Source organism: Bidens hawaiensis, unplaced genomic scaffold, assembly GCF_021521415.1.
Source record: "Bidens hawaiensis isolate Kalapana, Puna unplaced genomic scaffold, B.hawaiensis_p1.1 tig00035963_1, whole genome shotgun sequence".
In the NCBI taxonomy this organism is placed as follows: domain Eukaryota; kingdom Viridiplantae; phylum Streptophyta; class Magnoliopsida; order Asterales; family Asteraceae; genus Bidens; species Bidens hawaiensis.
The window spans coordinates 81,444-103,592 of NW_027496271.1; the positions used below are offsets into that span (position 1 = coordinate 81,444).

The 22,149-nt window shown below is 35.0% G+C and overlaps 1 protein-coding gene across 1 annotated transcript; it reads right to left on the reverse strand.

The window, feature by feature from the left end:
• Positions 1–2,128: 2,128 nt before the first annotated feature.
• LOC143588051 (isocitrate dehydrogenase [NADP]-like) lies at positions 2,129–6,932 on the reverse strand. Its single transcript, XM_077069164.1, has 15 exons — positions 6,704–6,932; positions 6,595–6,638; positions 6,402–6,511; positions 5,727–5,764; positions 5,291–5,368; positions 4,798–4,851; positions 4,607–4,708; positions 4,428–4,516; positions 4,236–4,339; positions 4,092–4,160; positions 3,848–3,963; positions 3,631–3,665; positions 3,415–3,557; positions 3,136–3,258; positions 2,129–2,530 (listed from the first exon to the last, which is right to left on the reverse strand). The coding sequence occupies exons 1-15, from the start codon at positions 6,930–6,932 to the stop codon at positions 2,437–2,439; spliced, it is 1,428 nt and encodes a 475-aa protein (XP_076925279.1). The 3' UTR covers positions 2,129–2,436.
• Positions 6,933–22,149: the final 15,217 nt, after the last annotated feature.

Sequence of the window (22,149 nt, forward strand, 5' to 3'; positions counted from 1 at the left end):
AACATAATAGAAAAGCAACGATGAAACATATCCTCCTACTGTTTCTACTAAAGGTTTACGGAAATTTGAGGAACTTCAAAGAATTGTAGTTTGATTAGATTGACTTGTTTCTCTACAAACCTCTCCGATTTGAAAATAAAGCCAGTGAAGAAGATAAGCGTCATCTTCCTCATTTTCCTCTCATTTTTCCCCACTTCTTTCGAAAAAAAAAATACGTAGAACATGACCTTTCCCCGCTTCATCCCAGTTCCTTCCATTAATTAGACTCAAGAACACAACGTTATATTTTGCCAACCATAGCCAAAATCCTCCCCAACCCCTCTCCTTTTTCACGTAAAAGAAACTAGCTTCGGCTCTCGTGTTCTGCCACTACTGGTGCATCAAAATCCCCATGAGACTTAATGACAAAATACCGGTTAGGAAATCTGAAATAAGCCATATTTGGTGATCAAGGTGAAGTTGAGGCTTGACAAAAAAATCACAGGTGCTTGGTAAACGCACCTCCCAGTGAAATAGTTTGGGAAGGTAAACAAGCTTTAACAGAGATTATTGATATGATGATTTTATTAGCAACTCACTCTAGCCTTCAAGGTAAACTAGCTTCAACGGATATTACTGAAAGACCAAAAATTATCTTTAGGCATTTGGTAAACGCACCTCGCATATACATGTTTCTATTAATTTTCAGCTAAAACACCTCGTATATACGTGTTTTTATTAATTTTTCAACTAAAACAACGTCGCTGTTTAGTAAACCACATAAGCAGTTGGAACTGAAAAGGAAAATTACTTTACTACATAATCGTCTGATTAATTGTTAACTTAGTAATCACACAAGATTGGAACAAAGTTAAGTGACTTTAAACATAGTTTTAAGTGACTTCAGTGAATCAAATGAGAAACTTAATACTACTGGGATTACTCAATAAAATAGAAACAAAAATTGAAATTTGTTTCAGTCAGGTCACTGGTAAAAATTTTGTTCCAATCAGGTCATTGAACTTTCATTTTTGTTCTAATCCTAGATATTTTACCTGGATAGCAGATAATCTAGTTTTTTTTTTAATTTTTCAATGTTTTTACTTTGCATAATAACATTTAAATGTTGCAAAAATTAGTAAAAATGCGAAATATAACTAAAACTCCGAAATTTTGCAAAAAAAAATGAAAAATTGAGGTTCGGGTGAGAACGGGTCAAGGTCGGAACGGGTTTCGGGTTAGTTTTATTTTTTCTAAACCAACGAATCAGCGCGTTTTCAACACGTTACAACTCATTTTAACATCAAATGCTTGTTTAATCGATTTTTCAGTTCGTTTCAGCACGTAACAGCTCGTTTAAGCGATTTTTCAGTTCGTTTAAGCACTTAACAGCTCGTTTAAAAACGATTTTTCAGTTCGTTTCAGCACTTAACAGCTCGTTTAAGCGATTTTTAAGTTTGTTTCAGCACCTAACAGCTCGTTTAAAGCGATTTTTCAGTTCGTTTCAGCACTTAACGAACTGAAAAATCGCTTAAACGAGCAGTTAGGTGCTGAAACGAACCGAAAAATCGCTTAAACGAGCTGTTATGTGCTGAAACGAACTGCAAAATCACTTAAACGAGCTGTTAGGTGCTGAAACAAACTGAAAAATCGCTTAAACGAGTTTTTGCTGTTAAAACGAGTTGTAACGTGTTGAAAACGCGCTGATTCGTTGGTTCAAAAAAAATAAACTGACCTGAAACCCGTTCCGACCTTGACCCGTTCTAACTCGAACCTCAATTTTCCGCATTTTTTTACAAATTTTCGGAATTTTAAAATTATATTTCTCATTTTTATTAATTTTCGCAACCTTTAAAAGTTATTATACAAAGTAAAAACATTGAAAAATTAAAAAAAAACCTAGATTACTTGCTATCCAGGTAAAATATCTATGATTGGAACAAAAATGAAAGTTCAATGACCTGATTGAAACAAAAGTTTTTATCAGTGACCTGATTGGAACAAATTTCAAAGTTGGTAACCATTCTATAGAGTAATCCCAATACTATTCTATTGAGTTACCCACATTACTGAACAGGCCATGGCACCTATTTTGCTACCTCTACCGAAGCAGTGAGGTACATCCAAGTAACAAGATTACTATTTTATCAAAGCATCACCACCTGTAAACACTACTAAATACCTAAAATCATGGTACCAAAAAGGTAAAGCATCAAACATCCACCATGAAAACAATTAGAGCCTGTCTACAATGCCTCTGTAAGACCAAACTCAGCTTTGAACCAAGTGACCAATCCTATGAAACAAAAAAAATGGCAAGAAAGACGATGACATGTAATTTCAAAAAGCCTCCCTGCAGTATTATGTATTTGTTGTTGTCTGATATCCTTTCTCAAAGGTTCATTGTCAGCAGAAATCAATCAAAACATGGGCCTGATATTGTCAGCCGATACCACTTTAATGAACAGCAAGAGGCTGAAGCTTTGACTCCAAATTCTGAGCAACCGCATCAATGAACTCTTCAGTGTTCAAGTAGAATTCCCTTGATGCCCTGTACACATGCAATTATCTCAGAAGCTGCCACTGGTTTAAAAGTATCTAGAAAGTCAAAGCAGCATGTCATGTTGGTCAATGACTTAAGTTGGTAATCTTATAATGACTAAACTAGTTTTACTAGATTACTATATAGTGAATTAATACTAAACCACTTTTCAGAACTAGCTTTGATGCATGAAATATAGAGGTACCTAAATCTAAATGGGCATATTGAGTAACAGGATGAAATAGATCATACTTCAGTATGGACCCGATAACACTTTTTGCTGATTCTTACACTGGGTATGAATACGAATACAAGATTATTAAGATTATAATCTGGATCTTTGAACAAAATGATTTAGGAGGTTGCATCTCTTTAGCTTAAAAAAGTTTCATTTGATCCCTTTTGGGACTAAAAGAAACCCAGATCATCCCATTCATAAGTAGACGGGTCAAAATGTACACTTACAATAGAATCGAATTCAAGACATATCATAGAAAATCATTTAGAATGGCCAGCAATAACATGCGGTCAAAAGGGTATGCAATCACATTCAGGTAACAGTACTAAATTTAAGGGCATACTAAATTTATTAGGATAGCGTTAGCAGTACTCACTTGGGTCCGTGTATTAGAATGGCAAGATCCTTGGTCATTTTGCCTGATTCAACAGTCTCAACACACGCGCTCTCAAGCTTTTGAACGAAATCTGCCAATCTCTCATTATTATCCAACTTGGCTCTGCACAATAATATGCAGTATAAACCAAATCAGGAGAATGCATTAACAGTAGAAGTAACACTTAACACTGTAGAAAACTTTTAACAAAAATGAACATTATTAACATGAACGTTTTTTTAGAACACATAAAGGTGATAAAAGAAACAGATTACAGACCGATGTTCGAGACCTCTTGTCCATGCAAAAATAGATGCAATACTGTTTGTGCTGGTTTCATTTCCCTTTTGGTGTTGCCGAAAATGCCGGGTTACAGTCCCATGGGCTGCCTCTGCTTCCAATGTTTTCCCATCTGACGATAGCTGCAAACCATACATGATTAACATGCAGTCCTAAAACCACATAACTTTCTCAGGTAAGGATTAATATATGTACCAAAACTGAAGTCATAAGGCCCAGAGAACCAAATCCTGCAAATAAATATTGAAAATTTAGTCAGAATACAGAGCGTGCCATTCACTCGCAAAGGGTGCCAACAGTGAGTTAACAACATATTTGGTTAATCTATTCAAATGTAAGTACTAGGTGCCTATTTCAAAAGTAACAACCAATTCATATACAACTACAAGCCTGCATCAGAATGCAATATCACCTTGGGCAAGTAAGTCACTCTGTACATCTCCATCATAGTTCTTGCATGCCCATACATATCCGCCATCACTCTTCAGTGCATAAGCCACCATGTCATCAATCAACCGATGCTCATACCTTCAATTAAGCAACAGATCACCGATTAGAATAAACATTATTAACATGAACATTTTTAAAGAATATATCATCCAACAATCACCACCAAGAAAATAACAAAACCAATTCTAACCAATAACGAAAATTACCATATTGAATGTTGTTCAAATTTCTCCTTCCAATTCTCCTCATATACCTCCTGAAAAATATCCTTAAACCTGTTGTGATCAACGTAGGGTAAATCATTAAGCAAATTACTAACAAGAAAAGAGTGATACTGTTAACGGTGTTACCTGCCATCATATTTCTTCAGAATAGTATTTTTGGTGCTTAAATATAAAGGCCATTTCTTTGAAAGTGCCATTGCCATTGATGATTCAGCAAACGCACGAATGGACTACCAAAAAGCATAAACCTCTCATGGTAAGATTTTAATTAATTTATACTATAAAAATATGATTCCAAGCAAAACGAACAAATCAAACCTCATCAACGTTATACATAGCAAGTGCAATTCCAGGACCTTTAAAGTCAAAAACATCAAGCTCCGTGGGAGTTTCACCATCCTCTGGAACTGATCAAATCATGAAACAGTCACCTTATATAAATCTAGTTTATGTTTTCAAGTATAATATAATTAGAAACAGGGTCATTTCTAAGATACCAAAAACCATCTTGAGTTTCCCCGGTCCTTTAATAATTGCATCCTTAGCACGATACTGGTCACCAAACGCATGCCTGCCGATACAGATCGGTTTCTTCCACCCTGCAAATTTAATGCCGGAGATAAAATTAGGGTTCCGCCAGTCATCCATGGTTACCCAACATATGTTGTGAGTGGGAGTAAGATCTTACCTGGAACTATCCTTGGAACATTCTTGCACAGAATAGGCTCACGAAAAACCGTCCCTGACACCAAATATCATTAATTAGTTAAAAAATTTTACAACTAAAACTTATATACTAAAAATGCTAAAATAAAATGTAAATACAAACATAATATATGAAAGGTCAAAGTGATATGTTAAGTGCTTCGGATAAATTCACAATTTATAAACAGAGCAACATACAAAATATTTAGAAGAATTTAAATAAAAAGAAATACTCATACAAATTCCATGAACAAAACTAATCTTCACTAAAGACTTGGAACATTTAAAATCATCCCGTGAATTATCTAGACTAGATGAATGTCCCTCTTCAGAAGTATTACTCAAAAAGGAAATTTGTAAATTACCCTAGGTGATTACACAGGGTAAGAAGTTTGGAGTGCAATTTAAGAAACGCAACAAGAGATCAATTGTGTTGAAATTTCTCACAACTATGACTAAGGAGATCATATACAAACCATTTAAAATATTCCTGATTGTGCCATTGGGACTCCTCCACATAGATTTCAATCCGAATTCCTTGACTCTTGTCTCATCTGCAACATTAGAAACAAATTACAAAAATCTGATATATAACTAGCATAATCAAGAAATCAAGACCGACAAGACAGTAAAATGAATTTAAGGATTTTCGAAGACTACTAAGATTTCGAAACAAAGGATTAACACCAGATATCATAAAACAGTTACTAGACTCTATTAAACAAATAAAAAGTTAGTTGTTTAAAAAATTGTGCAAAAGTGAAGAGGCCAATCTTTTTGAATTAATACATTTTTTAACAGCAAAAGCCAGGAGTCCCAGACACCTGGGACCACCCTGGCAAATGAATCACCCTTCTGCCCGCAGAACGAAGTTATTACACACTAGAAGTAGGTTTACAGAGAGTGACTAACCAGGTGTAATCGTAGCACATTTTACAGCAACATTATACCTGAAACGCATAAACAAGTTGGGTAAGCCTACAAGTAACAGTAGTATAATGGATAACAAAAAAAAAGTCTACTGACAGGCAACACCAAAAGTCTAAAATCATCCCTTCTCCCTTCTCTTCTTGTGCTATTTAATCTTACATATGATTACCATTTTCAATACTATCACTCCATTCATGCTTTCAGTTATATCACACTATCTACAAATCAAAAACTCCACAAGATGACTTGTGAATAAAAAAGTGATTCTAATGCCAATTTTAACCATGGAATGCAGTTCCTTCTCTAATTTGCATCACCTAAGCACAAAGCTCCTGCTTATATAGTTCACCTGACCTCCTTGAACTATGCAGGCCTGGCCTAACTTGTGTATAAATTGTACTATACAAATTCATATTAGCATTCGCATCTATTCTATCTAACAACAATCAGCAGCAACACAGTTAACAGTTGCTCCTTTGTAAACAGTGATATGTGGAATAGGTATGCGTGATATAATAAGAACATCCATGCATACAACGATCATTCACAAATACATTACAATATGAAGTCAATTCATGATTAAACAAGCAAAAATCATTCATAATCATATACAAAATGCAATCCAGAAGGAAAACAAAATAAAGGAGCAAGACTCACTTTAACGCAGCACGTGCGCTTTCAAAAGTAACTTCATCGACTGTAGCATCACGATTCAAAATGCCTAAATCAAAATACTTAATATCCAAATCTATGTACGGTAAAATCAGCTGAAATAAAAAACAATAAGTCATCAGAGAAACGCTCTAAACTCGATTAGGTGAACAATTAAAATAAAAATATATAATGAAACCTTGTGTTTAATCATCTGCCAAATAATCCTCGTCATTTCATCACCTAAGATATAAAAAAAGTAACAAAATAATAATTCTAAGTAGTAGTAATTAAGTGGTAATAGTTACCGTCCATCTCGACAATTGGATTTTGTACGGGGATTTTATCGGTGGCGGTGATGGTAGCGGAGGCGAAGCAGCGAAGTGAGAGTTTGGATGAGTGAGTGGAGATTGGAAGGATACTGGTGGTGGATTTGACGGAACAAAGGAGGTTGTAAGGTGATGGTAAGCTAGGGTTTCTGATAGATGAAGATAACATGGTGGTCAGGCTCACACGGTGGAGTTTCAGACTGAGCATTGTGATTGTCAATTCGTCAGCTTTGATGCTGTGCTAATGCGTTACGGACTTACGCCGACTATACATTTAACCGGGTTTATTCTTTCTAAAATGTTCTAACAACTTACATTACTTGGATTCAATATATATATATATATAATTATGAAAATATCATTAAAATGAATTTGGTTGATTAATTTGATAATGAATTGGTAATGTAAACTAAGGGGTTTCTTTACATTATACGAGTGTGTTACTGGTTTCTAAGTGTGACTGGAGTGGTTGTGAGTAGAAGGGAGATTAAATTTTGTTGGTATTGTTTAAATTTAAAGAAAACACTATTCTTCCTTTATAATTTTTCAATATTTTTTTCAAATGAATGTGAGTGAATGAGAAATGAAATGATAAAGGTATAAAAATATTTTATTTATAAACGAGAGAAAAACCAATTGAGAATGCCTTTGCACATGTAAATCGTCTATGGAAAGTTCAAATCACTTTAGAATATAAATCAACAAGGAGTGTTTTGTGTTTGTAAAACAATAAGTTTTAAGTAAGACCATCAACATAGATATGTGTTTTTCTTGATTTTGTTCAGGTTAGTTAAGGTCACACTCAAGTTTGTTAACACTTACAAAACAACGTTAAGCATCTTGGAAAATTTGTGTCGACCAACTAGATTGGATGATTAATCAAAATATGTTGGTGATTTATACTATCAAGATAATAGTACTATTAATATGTTTATCAAAACTAATTGTATTAAGAGAAAAGTGTTAGCATGTGTTCATCGAGGTCTTCAACCATTTATTCTTATGAAAGATTCCAAACACGTTTTCTTGACTAAACATTTAATATAACTTTGTATATTATAAAATTTGGTTACCTGTGATTATGATTTTGTTGATTCTTCTTGACTAAACTTTACCCACCCTATGTATAGATCATGATGAAAACATGCTTACACCATATCATGACATTAAGCACACATTTCTTCGCTTGCCTTCTATTTTGATGAAAAAGTTGATTCCTAAATAGTTTTTGGGTTATATAACTTCAATTTGAAAAATAACAATAATAATCAAATATATCTAGTGATATAATAAATAACAAGAATACAAACATAACAAATGGTTAATACAATGATTAAAATCTTTGCAAATGTAAGGTTAGAGAATTTTATGTTAAAAAATTTGTTGTAAAAATAAGGTTGATGAAGGACCGCCATAACGATCAATTCGAAATTGAGAAATCTTTAATACCAAATAAGAAATTAGTTACCATGAACAAAGTGAAGAAATTTGTTTGATCTTTATTTTCACTATTTTCTATTGCTTTAATATTCCAACAACACGAATTTCACACTATCTTTTAAGACCTAGCAGTTTTTCAGTTAGGTATACTATTCAAGCTAATCAAATAGTGAATTAGACCCGGGAACTTCTAAATCGCGAATTATACTCGGGAACTTCTAAACAATTATAGACATAATGAGTAGTATTGATACTTGTACGTATCAATACTATTAATACAAGTATATAGGTATTGGTTTATTACGAGGGTTCTTGATACTTATAAGTATTGATATGTTGTTCTTCTATTGATCGATTTTGGTTAGTTGTTTATTGCTTAGCTGTTCTTCAAATGGCTTTTTTCTCTTTTTTTCTTTCCTTGTACTAAATATACGTATACAGATATTAAAATTGTAAAATGGTAGGTTGGAATGTTGGATTAGTTAGCTAACAAGCCACAAGTCAAAATGAGTTGGTAAAAGTTTTTGTTGACCGTGGTGTATGACTCATTAGCACTATCGCCTCTATATGGGTTTTCGTAAGTATATATAACCACTAAAAGCGTCTAAATAAATGATATGTAATATTTAAATAGTAATAAAGCAATACAATGTAGACACATGTCTTTCTTTTAGGTTGTTCACGTGTACAATCCAGTCAGCATGTTTCCATTCTCATGTGCTCTAATATTCTGTCACGTGTCATCTCACACACTATTTAAACCTTAGAATTTTCCACCCTAATCATTTTAATCTCTCTCTCTCTCTCTCTCGGCTTACTAACTCCACCATCCACCATCTTCTATATTCCGGTAATGTAGATCGAGATTAATCGTTTTCCTGTAAGGTTTTATATTATACTTTAATGGCCAACAATGTTATATGGTTTTCCGGCAAGATTATATCTTTTTCCGGCAACATCATATTTTCTTCCGGTTATTGTAGATCTAACCTTTTTATCTTTATATTCATTGTTAACTGATTTTTTTAAAAATCAGTTTATGTTCTAAATCAAAAACGGCGATAAAGCTAATATTTCTACGTATTTACGTTATTCCGGTAAGTTTTCCATTTATGTGTTATACCTATAACAATGGGTGTTTTATATTTATTTGAAGTTTAATATTTTTCCTGTTTTTTTGTTATACATGTTTTTCTTCTAGGTTCTAAATATAAATCAGCTTCATCCATATTAAGTATCATTATTTCTTTTTTCCGGTAAGACACGTTTAAATTATCCGGTTATAAATTATAATTCTAATATTCCATAATATCAATGTTATAACAAAACTTTATTATTTCAGGTAATTTACCCGATTGATTTACGGAAAATTTGATTTTAGTTTCTTAATAAAAAAATGGAGATACCATGGTTATTATCATTATTTCTTATTTTCCGGAAAGACATATAATTTTTTCGGTTATAAATTAAATATCAAATGTTCCATAACATCAACATTAATATTCTACTTTATAATTTCAGGTGAATGTCACGAGTCATACAACCTAATTTCAATTTAAATTCTACGAAAAAATCCGAGATACCATGGTCATTCTCACAATTTCGTTTTTCCGGTAACACCTTTAAAATTTTCCGGTTATTAATTATAATTAAAATAATCCATAATATCAATATTAATATTCGATTTTATTATTTCAGGTTATTGTCTCACTCGTATTATCTAATTTCACGAATTGAGGATGACTTTATAAGATGTATTTTTTTTATATTGATGTATATTTATTATTTGAATAACCATGTATATTCATTTACATATTTAATTATCTCATTAATACAATTTATTTAGTTTGACTTTCCATATTTGTTTAAATAACCGAATTAACATGAATATTGTAATTTAAATACTTTAATTATCCCAATCACACTTTAATTAACATCAATTTTGAATATTGAATTTCCTTATAAATAATGGTTCATAATAATAATAATGATTTGACTACAATATATTATTTTATATAGATTTAAATTTTGACTATATTTTAAAACATAACTTATATTACCGTATTTTTATAATTTACAAAACTATTTGATTTCTATTTGTATTCTAATTTAAAAAATTTATTATCGTTATAAAATTGATCACCATATATAAGTATATGTAATGGATAGTTATAAAATTGATCACGCACTCAAATTTGACCTTACATATTTAAGGTCAATGTAGGTCAATGCTTTGAATATGGTAATTTTAAACAATTTTGGTATATGATTATTGATTAACCATTAATTTATAATTAATGGTCAATGATTTGATTAACCATTATTGATTAACTCAGTTAAATTTTCTCTTTAAATCCAGTCATGTGCGAGGCACATGAGGGTAGTTTGGTCATTTTACCTTTACTAAAAAAACTAATGATATTTAAAATAAATCTTTATTTCATCCATCTCTCTCTCTTGATTATCTCTCTACTGTACATCATCACCGTACAATTCAAGGTCACCACCATTTCTACCACCATCATTCAAATCCACCACCACAGGTTACGCCGTCGAACCCCGTCAAGCCAACTCCAGAACCCCGTCAAGCTAACCACCTGCCACTACCTCACCTTTCCTAGCTCCTTCAACCTCTTATTCACATCTCTCCCCAATTAAAACCACCAAATCATTTCCAACATTCAAAATCGTAGCTTAAATTACACATAACCCTCTTTTCTAGAGAGAGAAGCGGTGGCTACCACCACTATAGCGGCGGAGACAAACACGGTGATGGTGGTTTCGAGCAAAACCTAGATCTGGTGGTTTCACTTCATAACCAACAACAGAATGACAGATCCAGATCTGAGATAAGACCTTGTTTGCGGCACATGAATAAACCCAGATATGGTGAGTTCGAACTTGTTTCTTCTTCTTTCCGGCCATGATCGAACACCATACCTGTAACGAACGATTAATTTATGATAGACAAAGGTTGAGGGTGGTTGTGGGCGATGATCGGACGGCGATTTATGGTAGCCGACGGCCGAAAAGTGCAAAAAGGGACGGTGGCAAGTTGGGTGATGGTGGTGGATGAAAGATGAATAATGAATTTTGTAAGTTTCTTGGAGGTTTTGTGATGATGATGATGATGATGATAATGATGAATCAGAGAGAGAGAGAGAGAGGAGGTGGAGTGACTAAACTACTCACGCAAAATGACTAAGCTACCCTCATGTGCCTTGCACATGATTGGATTTAACGAGAAAATTTAACTGGGTTATGATCAAAGGACGTAACGTAATAGATTTTTTAAGCATAAAGGATGTTTTGTGCCATTAAGTTTGCTAAAGGACGACTATTGAAAAACCATGAAAACATAAAGGACCTGTTTTGCCATTTTGTCTTATGTTTACATAAGCTTTAAACACACAAAGGATTATAGTAATGTTTCTTCACAATTAAGAAACACAAAGTTTACATTCATAAGGATATATAGTTTCTTCGCGATTAAGAAACGTAACATTTTATATACAAGAAATATAGTTTCTTCATGATTAAGAAACATTATTGGATATCTATATAAGATAAGGCATTCTCCGGATAATTCAAATCGAAGCAATTGGATGTCCAATTCGGGCCTATATGACATGACCGATAATATTTTACATACAAAGGTAGCAATCAATGAATGTTTCTTCTTGAAGAAGAAACAGATTATAGATATTTTTTCATAAAGAAGAAACTCAGCATATGATTAGTCAATAAACAGAAAGACTACAAATCTCAATATTTTATTCAAACAAATGATTAATCAAGGTTTAAAGCTATCAAAACTAGACTAAAGGTCTATAGCCGGATCAAGAGAAGATCCGGATATTTATATACCTATTTTATTATCGGTCAATCAATCAATCAATCAGTTAGTCAATAAATCATTCATTCACAGTCAAAGTTTCAAACAAGATCACCATATCATTCAGAACAGACAACCACAGGTGAATACGTTCAAACCTTTTATAACGTGAATACATTAACCTTTTCAATCAATCAAAATATATTTATACTCGATAAGATGAACGGGTGTTTGTCTTAACGAGTCAGTCAATGTTTACATGAAATTATGTGATCATTTAAAACGTTATAATACAATATAGACAATAAAAGCAACTCAGACCGAGTACACATGTGTCTGGATCCAAACATAACTGTTCAGCCCATCAATCAATGGCCGGTGTGGCCGTGGGCTAACGGTCACAACTAGTTCTCCTTGCAGGGGCTATACACATATAGCTCGGGGGAACAATTGTGTGTGTGTAGGGGAGTGGTACAAAGCCCAAATGTGGACGTGCATATGCTGAGTGTACAGAAAACTATGATTGTATTATAATTGTCATTCGAAATGTTTTATAGAGTCGTGTTCACCAGTATATAGCTGACGTATTTTTTCCCACATTTCAGGGAAACATATTATCATAGGTAGCAAGGGATATAGATATTCATGAAGATAGACGCTCGCAAGGTAGTGATGTAACACCCCGTAACCGCAGCGGAAACGTAAACGGGATGCGTCAGACACCTCTGATATCAACCACATTGTTTATAAAGAAAACCGAATGCATTAATATACTTCAAAATTACATTATCTCGTCCTTCATTACCGTCTAGGTGATACACACATCATACAATACGGTTCATAATTCTATCTGTTATAATGTATCCTAACGTCCAGCACGCAAACCTTACACACATCAAGCACTTAGCACGTAATCAATCACTTTATCTAAGTTGTACCTGAAAAGCATGTGAGAAAACGGGTCAACTACGAATAGTTGGTGAGTTTCACAATTCGAGTAAACCATGATAAATCATTATCATAAAATAATATTATTATCGATGTAATTATGCTGAGCCCACAAGTGAGAACTCTGTTAATCCCAAAACATATCGATTAACCTCCGGGAACTCTGTTACCCCAGAATACTTCCAATAACCTCTGGGAACTCTGTTACCCCAGAAACACATTTAATAACCTCTGGGAACTCTGTTACCCCAGAAACACATTTAATAACCTCTGGGAACTCGGTTACCCCAGAACACATTTAATAACCTCTGGGAACTCGGTTACCCCAGAACACTGTTTCGGGCCTTACACTGTTAGCAACTCAGACAATTACCATCTTAATTCATTATCGTACGATTCCCGTACAATAAACATTATATAAATACGTTCATTTCCATGCGATCAGCATGTACTTAAACACTTTGATAAAAAAAACATGCTTTCCGCCCCGGGAAAATATTTAAAACAGTTCAGTAAAAAGGGGCTCGTGAAAACTCACCTTAGCACATGCAAGCAAGTAACAACAATCAATATCAGTTAACACGTCCAATCTGTAATATGATCCCTACGATCGTTATTATGCAATTATCGTTTATATAATCTTTAACCTTATCAATCGGTACATCTGGGGACACTGTTAACCCAGTACTGTACCTGTTCCGGGGCAATGTTAACCCAGAAAATACTTCTCCGGACTCAGATTGTGATGTCGTTTAGAGTTCCATGGTCACAATTTCTATTAGTCGTTTTCTCGTTTTGCGTGCCTAGCACGAATATCCGTTTTATGTTTCCAAAAATGAGTTGGTCACACACGACCCGAAAATAGCGGTTGTCTGATAATTTGATTTAAAATGTGAAATTATAGCTCGGTTTAGACGTCCCGATTGGCCGCGGGACTCGTTTCCGTCTTTGGCGTACCGGAAACCGTTAAAATCGGTTAAAAATACCCAAATCATCCGACTTATTTTCAGATGATTCATTTTTACTTGTTTAACTCAATTATATGAAATTAGTCCATTTTTAATGTTTTTATACACCAGTCAGCTCGCTTATGCGAACTTTACCGGTTTACGCGTTTTAACTTTAAAAGTTTGATAATTAGCACGATTAATTATCCGTTTACTCTCGGATCTTGAAATTTTGCCCAAATCACTTTTTAACAGTGGGTAATTTTATAAAAATATTTCCAGAATTAATTCTTATATTTAAAATTTATTTATCTATTTTTAAACACCATTTAAACACTAAATATGTCGTAAATACCAAACGATCTTAGAAAAATCCCAAATTTTTCCTGGATGTCCCCTGCCATCCACATAGTCCCCTGTAATTTTTCCAGAACCAAAATCTTCTTTTACATGCCCTTTTTACTAAAACCGAGCTAGAAATCCCTCGAACTCGTTTAACCGAAAAGCCTACTTAGACTTCTCCAACGGACCTTAAATTTTGTGTGTGACTTATAAATGATATGAAAAGCTTATCTGCAATTTTCCAGAATTTTTCATGATATTTAACTATTTTTCACCATTTTTGGCCAAAACCGAGCATTAAATTCACCAAATATTCATCCTTTATCCAAAAATTACCAAAAATTCACAGAACTCATATTTTCATGTGTTTAACACCTCTGTAAAATTTCATGACCTAACTCTAAACGACCAACAATCTGTCCAAAAACACGTACACCGACATAAACCGAATATACCTTTCGTTTTCCGCCACTACAAGCTACAAACTCGTCTTTCCGCCTTATCTACCACTAAACACAGAGCCTACAAACAACATACCACAATACCAATCAAGTTACACTCACGATCAAGCCTCTTACACCATAGTTTCGGTTATTGCTTTAAAAACAAAGATTTAACCGTAAAAATTCGTTTTTGGTTCGTTTAACTCCTTTCTTGGACCAAGATCCCTTGTATAACCCGTATACATCACTTGATCATGCAAGAATCGGTTTTCATCATTGAGACCTCATTTTCTTGCAAATAACTCGAAAAAGGAAGATGAAAATGATTATGACTCGATCTTTACCTCGTTGTTCTTGCTAGAAAACTCGGGTTTTAGCTTGCGAACTTGAGAGAAAGGATGAAGATGGATGATTGAGTTATGAAAAAAAAAATAAAAAGGAAAGGGGTATAACCCCAATTCCGATCGACTCCATGTGGGGGTGGGGTGGGACCCACAAGTTCATTTTTGGCCACTCATTTGGATATCCGCAATCCGGATAATGTTTTGGATAATCTGGTTCAGTTCGTTTTTCGGTTAAACGTTTAATTCGGCTTAAAACGAGGCTTAAACGGTCGTTTTTGGTCTAAAAATAAAATTTATATAAAACCGATTTAAAAACTTAAACCATGACATTTATTACTTAAAACGTCATATTATTAGTTATTACGCATCTTTTTCGGCTTGATCGATCGTCTCTTGCTCGGTTTGGTATTAAAGGTTTCGTTTAACGTACCGACGTACTATTAAATCGAAATCCTTTTTCTGTGCTTTAATCCACTTATCCTGAAGCTTTAATACTTCGTAACATCACCAAATATCATATATCTCGTCTATAATTGAACCCTCGATTCATTCGGGTTTCAATAACTATCGATCGTTTGATCGCATATTCAATACGGTGAATTATATATTCACGTACAATCAATACAATGAACCATGTATTCTCGTATAATTACCATGGTAACTCATGTACCCGACATTACATATGACGTAACTAACGTCCTTCGGTTAGGGTATACCTGGTTTCGTCGGAATCGTTACATTCTCCCCCCGTTAAGAAATTTCGTTCTCGAAATTTTACACGCCCTCTATCCCCCATCGAGAGAGAGGTGGGGGTTTTTCCTTCAGAATTCACCGTCGTGTTACCAAGTATAATCTGGTCTTCGCTATGAATTCCACTTAATCTTAATCAATAAAGCTTGGTATGTCCAAACTGTTTAGTTTTCCCGTCTACTATCTCAACGGAATTATTTATGATATCAAATATGTCTTCTATGAGTACTTCCATTACTAGTACTTTCGTTGCCTCATCGTTTAGGTACTTTTTAATCCGTATACATGGCAAAACATCATGTATAGTACTTAGTCCCTGGAGTACTTTGATCGATAAACTAAATGACCTATCATGGAGATAGTTCTCATGGGGTCCAATATATTAAGAAGCTATTTTCAGTTTTGCCAAACCTCACATCACTTCTCTCTAAGGTGATGCCTTAAAATGCCTTGTCACCTCTATTTAGTGACAATGGTTTCCTTTGAACGTTGACATAAATTCTTTGCCAATCCTCGCGCTACTTTCGACTTCTCTTAAACATTATAAACCCGATTGGTTGTTTCTCGGATCAATTCAAATCTTATGGCTCGATCGACGCTCATTTTCAATTTAACTAATTGGTGATAACTACTTCACCCATAGAAAGCTTCAAGCTCTCGATGCTTCCTTCCCCTCCTTCCAATAATGAAAGTAGGATGACTATTTCGATCTGAGATCATTGAAAATGGTACTCCACGACGAGATACCATTTCACCATTAGGAATTTGGGCGAGAATTCATTGTGGTAAACGTCATAGATTGGAATGAAATGCGAGGATGGGTTAATCGATCCGCGATTACCCAATTGTCCTCATGCCTTTGATATATCTTGGGAATTCGCGTCCCGAAATCCAATGTAATTTATTCCCACTATCATTGGTGAATTTTCTGTCGTTGTGGCGTTCCCAAGGGTTTTCGGTATGTAGCCTTATCTCTTGCACAACTTAAATATTCACCAACATACGTAACCATATCTTTCTCCAAACTTGGCCATTAATAAAATCCTTTCAGATATTCGTATCATCAATAGTCTAATCCGATCCCGGATGTATGGAATATTTCGATCTATGCGCTTCGTCCATGATTAATTCACGGAGGTCATGGAGGGTCGGGATCCAAACCCGATCTTTGAAATAGAGAATTTCGTCCACGCGCTGTTCGAAATTCTTCTCGTTGCCGTAAAGTTCCTTCTTTTCCAATTGTTCCTCTTTCAACGCCTCACGTTGAGCGACTCGAATCAGGTTCGAAGGTTCGACTGGACTATCATCCCCAGCACTTGCACTCGCAATGGCTTAACCCGATCTTTCTTACTCAAAGCATCGGCTACGGCGTTAGCTTTGCCAGGGTGATAACGGATGTCACAGTCATAATCGCTTAACAACTCGACCCATCTTCGTTGCCCCATATTTAGTTCTTTCTGATCGAATATGTGATGCACACTTTTATGATCGGTGAAGATGGTGCACTTCGTAGCGTAGAGACAATGTCTCCACATTTTAAGTGCATAGATAACCGCTCCCAGTTCTAAGTCGTGAGTAGTGTAATTTTACTCGTGTACTTTTAACTGTCGGGAAGCATAGGCTATAACCTTATTATACTGCGTCAACACGCATTCTAACCCTCTACGCGATGCGTCACAATACGCGACAAAACCATCGTCTCCACCGGGGAGACTTAAAATCGGCGCTTGGCATAATTTTAATGGTTTCTATCTTATTTGGATCTTTGCGTAATCCTTGTTGCTTTACAACATGACCAAGGGATTATGCCTTCTTTATTCAAAATCACATTTCGAAAACTTCGCGTATAGCTCATCTTGCTTTAACACTTCTACAATTTTCCTTAACCGTCGTTCGTGCTCTTCCTTACGTTGCAAATATATCAAAATATTATCAATGAATGCTATGAAAAATTTGTCAAAATAAAGTTTACCGACTCGGTTCATGAGTTTCATGAATGCTGCCGGCGCATTTGTTATCCCGAAAGGCATAACTAAGAATTCATAATGGCCGTAGCGAGTCCAAAACGCTGTTGTTGCAACGTCCTCTTCTTGGATTTTTCATTTGGCGATAACTATATCTAAGATCAATTTTCTAAAAATAAATCACCCTTTGCAGTTGGTTAAACAGATCGTTTACTTCGAAGAAGTGAATACCTATTCATGATCGTCACTTTATTCAATTTTCCGTAATCAATACATATCCTAACACCTTCGTCCTTCATTTCTCAATAACACTGGTGCACCCCATGGTGACTAACTAGATCGTATAAAACCTTATCAAAAAATTCTTGCATTTCAGACGGTGCAAGTCGGTAGGGTGCTTTAGCAACAGGGCCAGCTTGAGGCATTAAATCGATTCTGAATTCGACCTGTCGGGTTGGCGGTAATCCAGGAAGTTTTTCTGGGAAAACTTGTGGAATTCGCGTACTATTGGGATATCTTCTATATGTTTTCTTTTAAATACTTTGGCAATCGCGTTTGTTAAGTATACCACGTCTTCTTGTCGTAAATATTATAACACCTCAAGATGAGATTAGAGTGGTAACATAATACCGTACACTTTTCTCCGTATCTAATCGCTTCATCGTCCGAAAGAGAGCTTCTAATCATCTTCTTTTTCATATTTGATTTCAGCTTCATGTTGAATTAGCCAATCCATGTTAACTGTTACGTCAAAACTTCTTAACTTTACTGGTCGTAGGTCAATAAGGAAATGATTAATCGTTCAGAATAATAGGACAATTCCGAACAATTTAGTTAACCATTAGGGATTTACCATTAGCGATTCTACAGTATAGGGTTCTATAGTTTCACTAATCGGTATCTTTCCAAATGATAGAAGGTTAACAGGAACTCACTTCTATCGACGACCGTAAAAATATCACTGAAGCCTATTGATTTAAAACTACAACGTACTCAATACCACCTTTGGATCATGACGTGCTTTATTCAAATTACTCACAAAAGCTCGGCTCCTTGCTTGATCAGAGGTTAATGCTTGTCATGAGGTTCGTCTTCTAACGACACTTTGGTTCAACTTTGGGTAATTTCGCTTGAAATGTTCTGTACTGCCACATTCATAGCAAGTACAACTATTTGGCATAATTTGATTTCTTTGGATGGATTGTTATTGAAGTTGTTGGGTTCGGAGTGGTTGTACATGAATGGGTTGGGGTTGCCGGTTCCCATGGCTTCAATTGGTTCTACAAATGGGGCATTACGTCCATCTTTACCACACCCGTGGCCTACTATCACTCGACATTCTTCTTCCTTTATCATTTCTCTTCTTTATTACTCGACGTCTCACCTAACGTCCTTCCAGTCCACTTCCCATAGAGTAAAATATATCAATGCTGGCTTGCGACACAACCCTTTCAAAGGTTGTATATTTTACAGGATTGACTATACTCTTTATCGATGGAGTTAGTCCCCAATATTGCGCTCACTTCGCTTAGTTTCAGGAGTAATTAGCCATGTTACCAGACATGACAATTCCTTCAAACGATTAACGTTTTCTAAGTGATCAGCATACAACATTTCTATCTTCCATAGTTCATTTTCCAATCTCTGAACTTAATTACTCGAATAAAAGTGCTCTAGCACAAGAATTTTAAATTCCGACCACATCTTCTGAGCCAAAATTTTCTATTGATTATTTTTTTTTACCATCGTGTTCCATCACAATACAACATAATCTACCAACATATCTGTAGCATACTTCACTACACAATGTTCTAGACTCTTACCAATATCCTTAACCATTTCGATCTTTTCTATCCACTCGCTAATCTATTCCTCCCTTTACCATCAGCCAACTATTAATAATCCCTTTAACACAACCGATAAACATATTCTTCACACCGGATCTAATTCATTACGACTACTATTCATGTTTAGTATATAACTAATGCTTGTAGTCATAATAGCATTCGGTGGGACATTATCACTCTTAGCAATACCACTAAGAATTGAAATATTCATAATCATGTGATTGCTCGATCTATAATTCTGCGTTCACATTTGCATCAACACTAGCAGTGATCTGTGATACTACATTCGGTATCATCATCTGCTATCTTTGAGCAATCAACTGAATCATATCAATCTCCATCATTGGAGTTACTCTTTTTATGTCATTCTGCCGTACTCAACCCGTACACAGTAATCAATACTAATCTCACCATATAACTCGTTACCAGCTCAATCATAACAACAGGTACACATACACACCAAATGTTATCATATATATTACACATACCGGCATCTAGTATATATGTCCCACAAATATAATAACATATAGACTTAACCTGACGTCGGTTAACGTCTAATTATGGTTCATAACCCTTGTCACCATCTGACATATAGATCCTTCTCAACAAAAATCAATGTTTAATATTCATGATTTCAATATCCTTCTGCATGTCGGCATAACCGATACACGCTCACCGTGAGCACCAAACAATTACGTACCACGGAGTTATAATATCCGTGTCTATTCGTATATCCGGCATACACGGTATACCACCTAAGAACGAATATCCAACAATGTTATAATGATTCCAACACCTCTTTGTGTATATGTAATCATTCTATTCGAGTATACATGGGTATAAGCATCTAACGGATGTAAGGATAACATAGGGAGTTGCAAGGTTCAAGGTAATCGCGCAACATGGGTTGCCTTCAAATATTATTAATTATTATTATGGGAAACTCTATCACTTGCTCAGTCAATGTCCTCAGGCGTTCTAGGTTCGTTGAAATCGGTAATTCTCGATCTGGAGGTGGTATGACTCATATGTTTGAGAGTGAGAAATACATATATATATATTTCTATATATTATTTTTATCTGCTGATTTATTATCAAATTTTATTATTATTATTTTATTTATTTATTTACCTTAATGAAATAAGAGTGGTTTCAGGCACGGATCCGTCCGTACGTGAGGGTCGACGGTTCGGGTGAACATCTGGGGTTATTAGGTTATACGGTACCGGTGTTGGTAGGGTAAGGGATTCATCAATTTTGGTTGGGAGTGACGGTTACTAGATATTTCTGGTTAATGTCAAACGGGAGATCTAACTTGGTACTATCATAACTATAGCCCGATAAGTCAGACTCATTATCAACCGATGCTCTAGAAATCTCAGCATCCTCGGTACTTTTTATTATTTCCTTCCCCGGTTCCTTATCCGGGTCCCATTTCTCAATACATGTACCCACAAGATATGTATATATATATATACACATTAACACGTATAAATAATACCATATACTTTACACATATGTTGCCATTTTTACCTATTAATGTACCCCGTGACTTCCCCTGAATTCCCTCGTGCGGACAAGTATGTTATTATGTTCCGGACCATAATAACCCACTTGTCCATCCAAGTTCACCCAGCTCTCGTCACTATAAATTATTAGTTGATATTCAGATCCTATAATACTTGAGCTACTGGTTATATTTTAGGTATCTTTTAAAGACATCCTAATTCTTTTATAACCAATGGCTCTGATACCAAGTTCTTTAACACCCCGTAACCGCAGCGGAAACGTAAACGGGATGCGACAGACACCTCTGATATCAACCACATTGTTTATAAAGAAAACCGAATGCATTAATATACTTCAAAATTACATTATCTCGTCCTTCATTACCGTCTAGGTGATACACACATCATACAATACGGTTCATAATTCTATCTGTTATAATGTATCCTAACGTCCAGCACGCAAACCTTACACACATCAAGCACTTAGCACGTAATCAATCACTTTATCTAAGTTGTACCTGAAAAGCATGTGAGAAAACGGGTCAACTACGAATAGTTGGTGAGTTTCACAATTCGAGTAAACCATGATAAATCATTATCATAAAATAATATTATTATCGATGTAATTATGCTGAGCCCACAAGTGAGAACTCTGTTAATCCCAAAACATATCGATTAACCTTCGGGAACTCTGTTACCACAGAATACTTCCAATAACCTCTGGGAACTCTGTTACCCCAGAAACACATTTAATAACCTCTGGGAACTCGGTTACCCCAGAAACACATTTAATAACCTCTGGGAACTCGGTTACCCAGAACACAGTTAATAACCTCTGGGAACTCGGTTACCCCAGAAACACATTTAATAACCTCTGGGAACTCGGTTACCCCAGAACACATTTAATAACCTCTGGGAACTCGATTACCCCAGAACACTGTTTCGGGCCTTACACTGTTAGCAACTCAAACAATTACCATCTTAATTCATTACCGTACGATTCCCGTACAATAAACATTATATAAATACGTTAATTTCCATGCGATCAGCATGTACT

Coding starts and splice junctions, on each gene's coding strand:
- LOC143588051 (XM_077069164.1), bottom strand. CDS start 6,932: ATGCTCAGTCTGAAACTCCACCGTGTGAGCCTGACCACCATGTTATCT. Junction 5,369..5,726: donor ATGTGCTACGATTACACCTG/GTTAGTCACTCT, acceptor CTAATGTTGCAG/ATGAGACAAGAGTCAAGGAA. Junction 3,558..3,630: donor GCCTTATGACTTCAGTTTTG/GTACATATATTA, acceptor TATGGTTTGCAG/CTATCGTCAGATGGGAAAAC.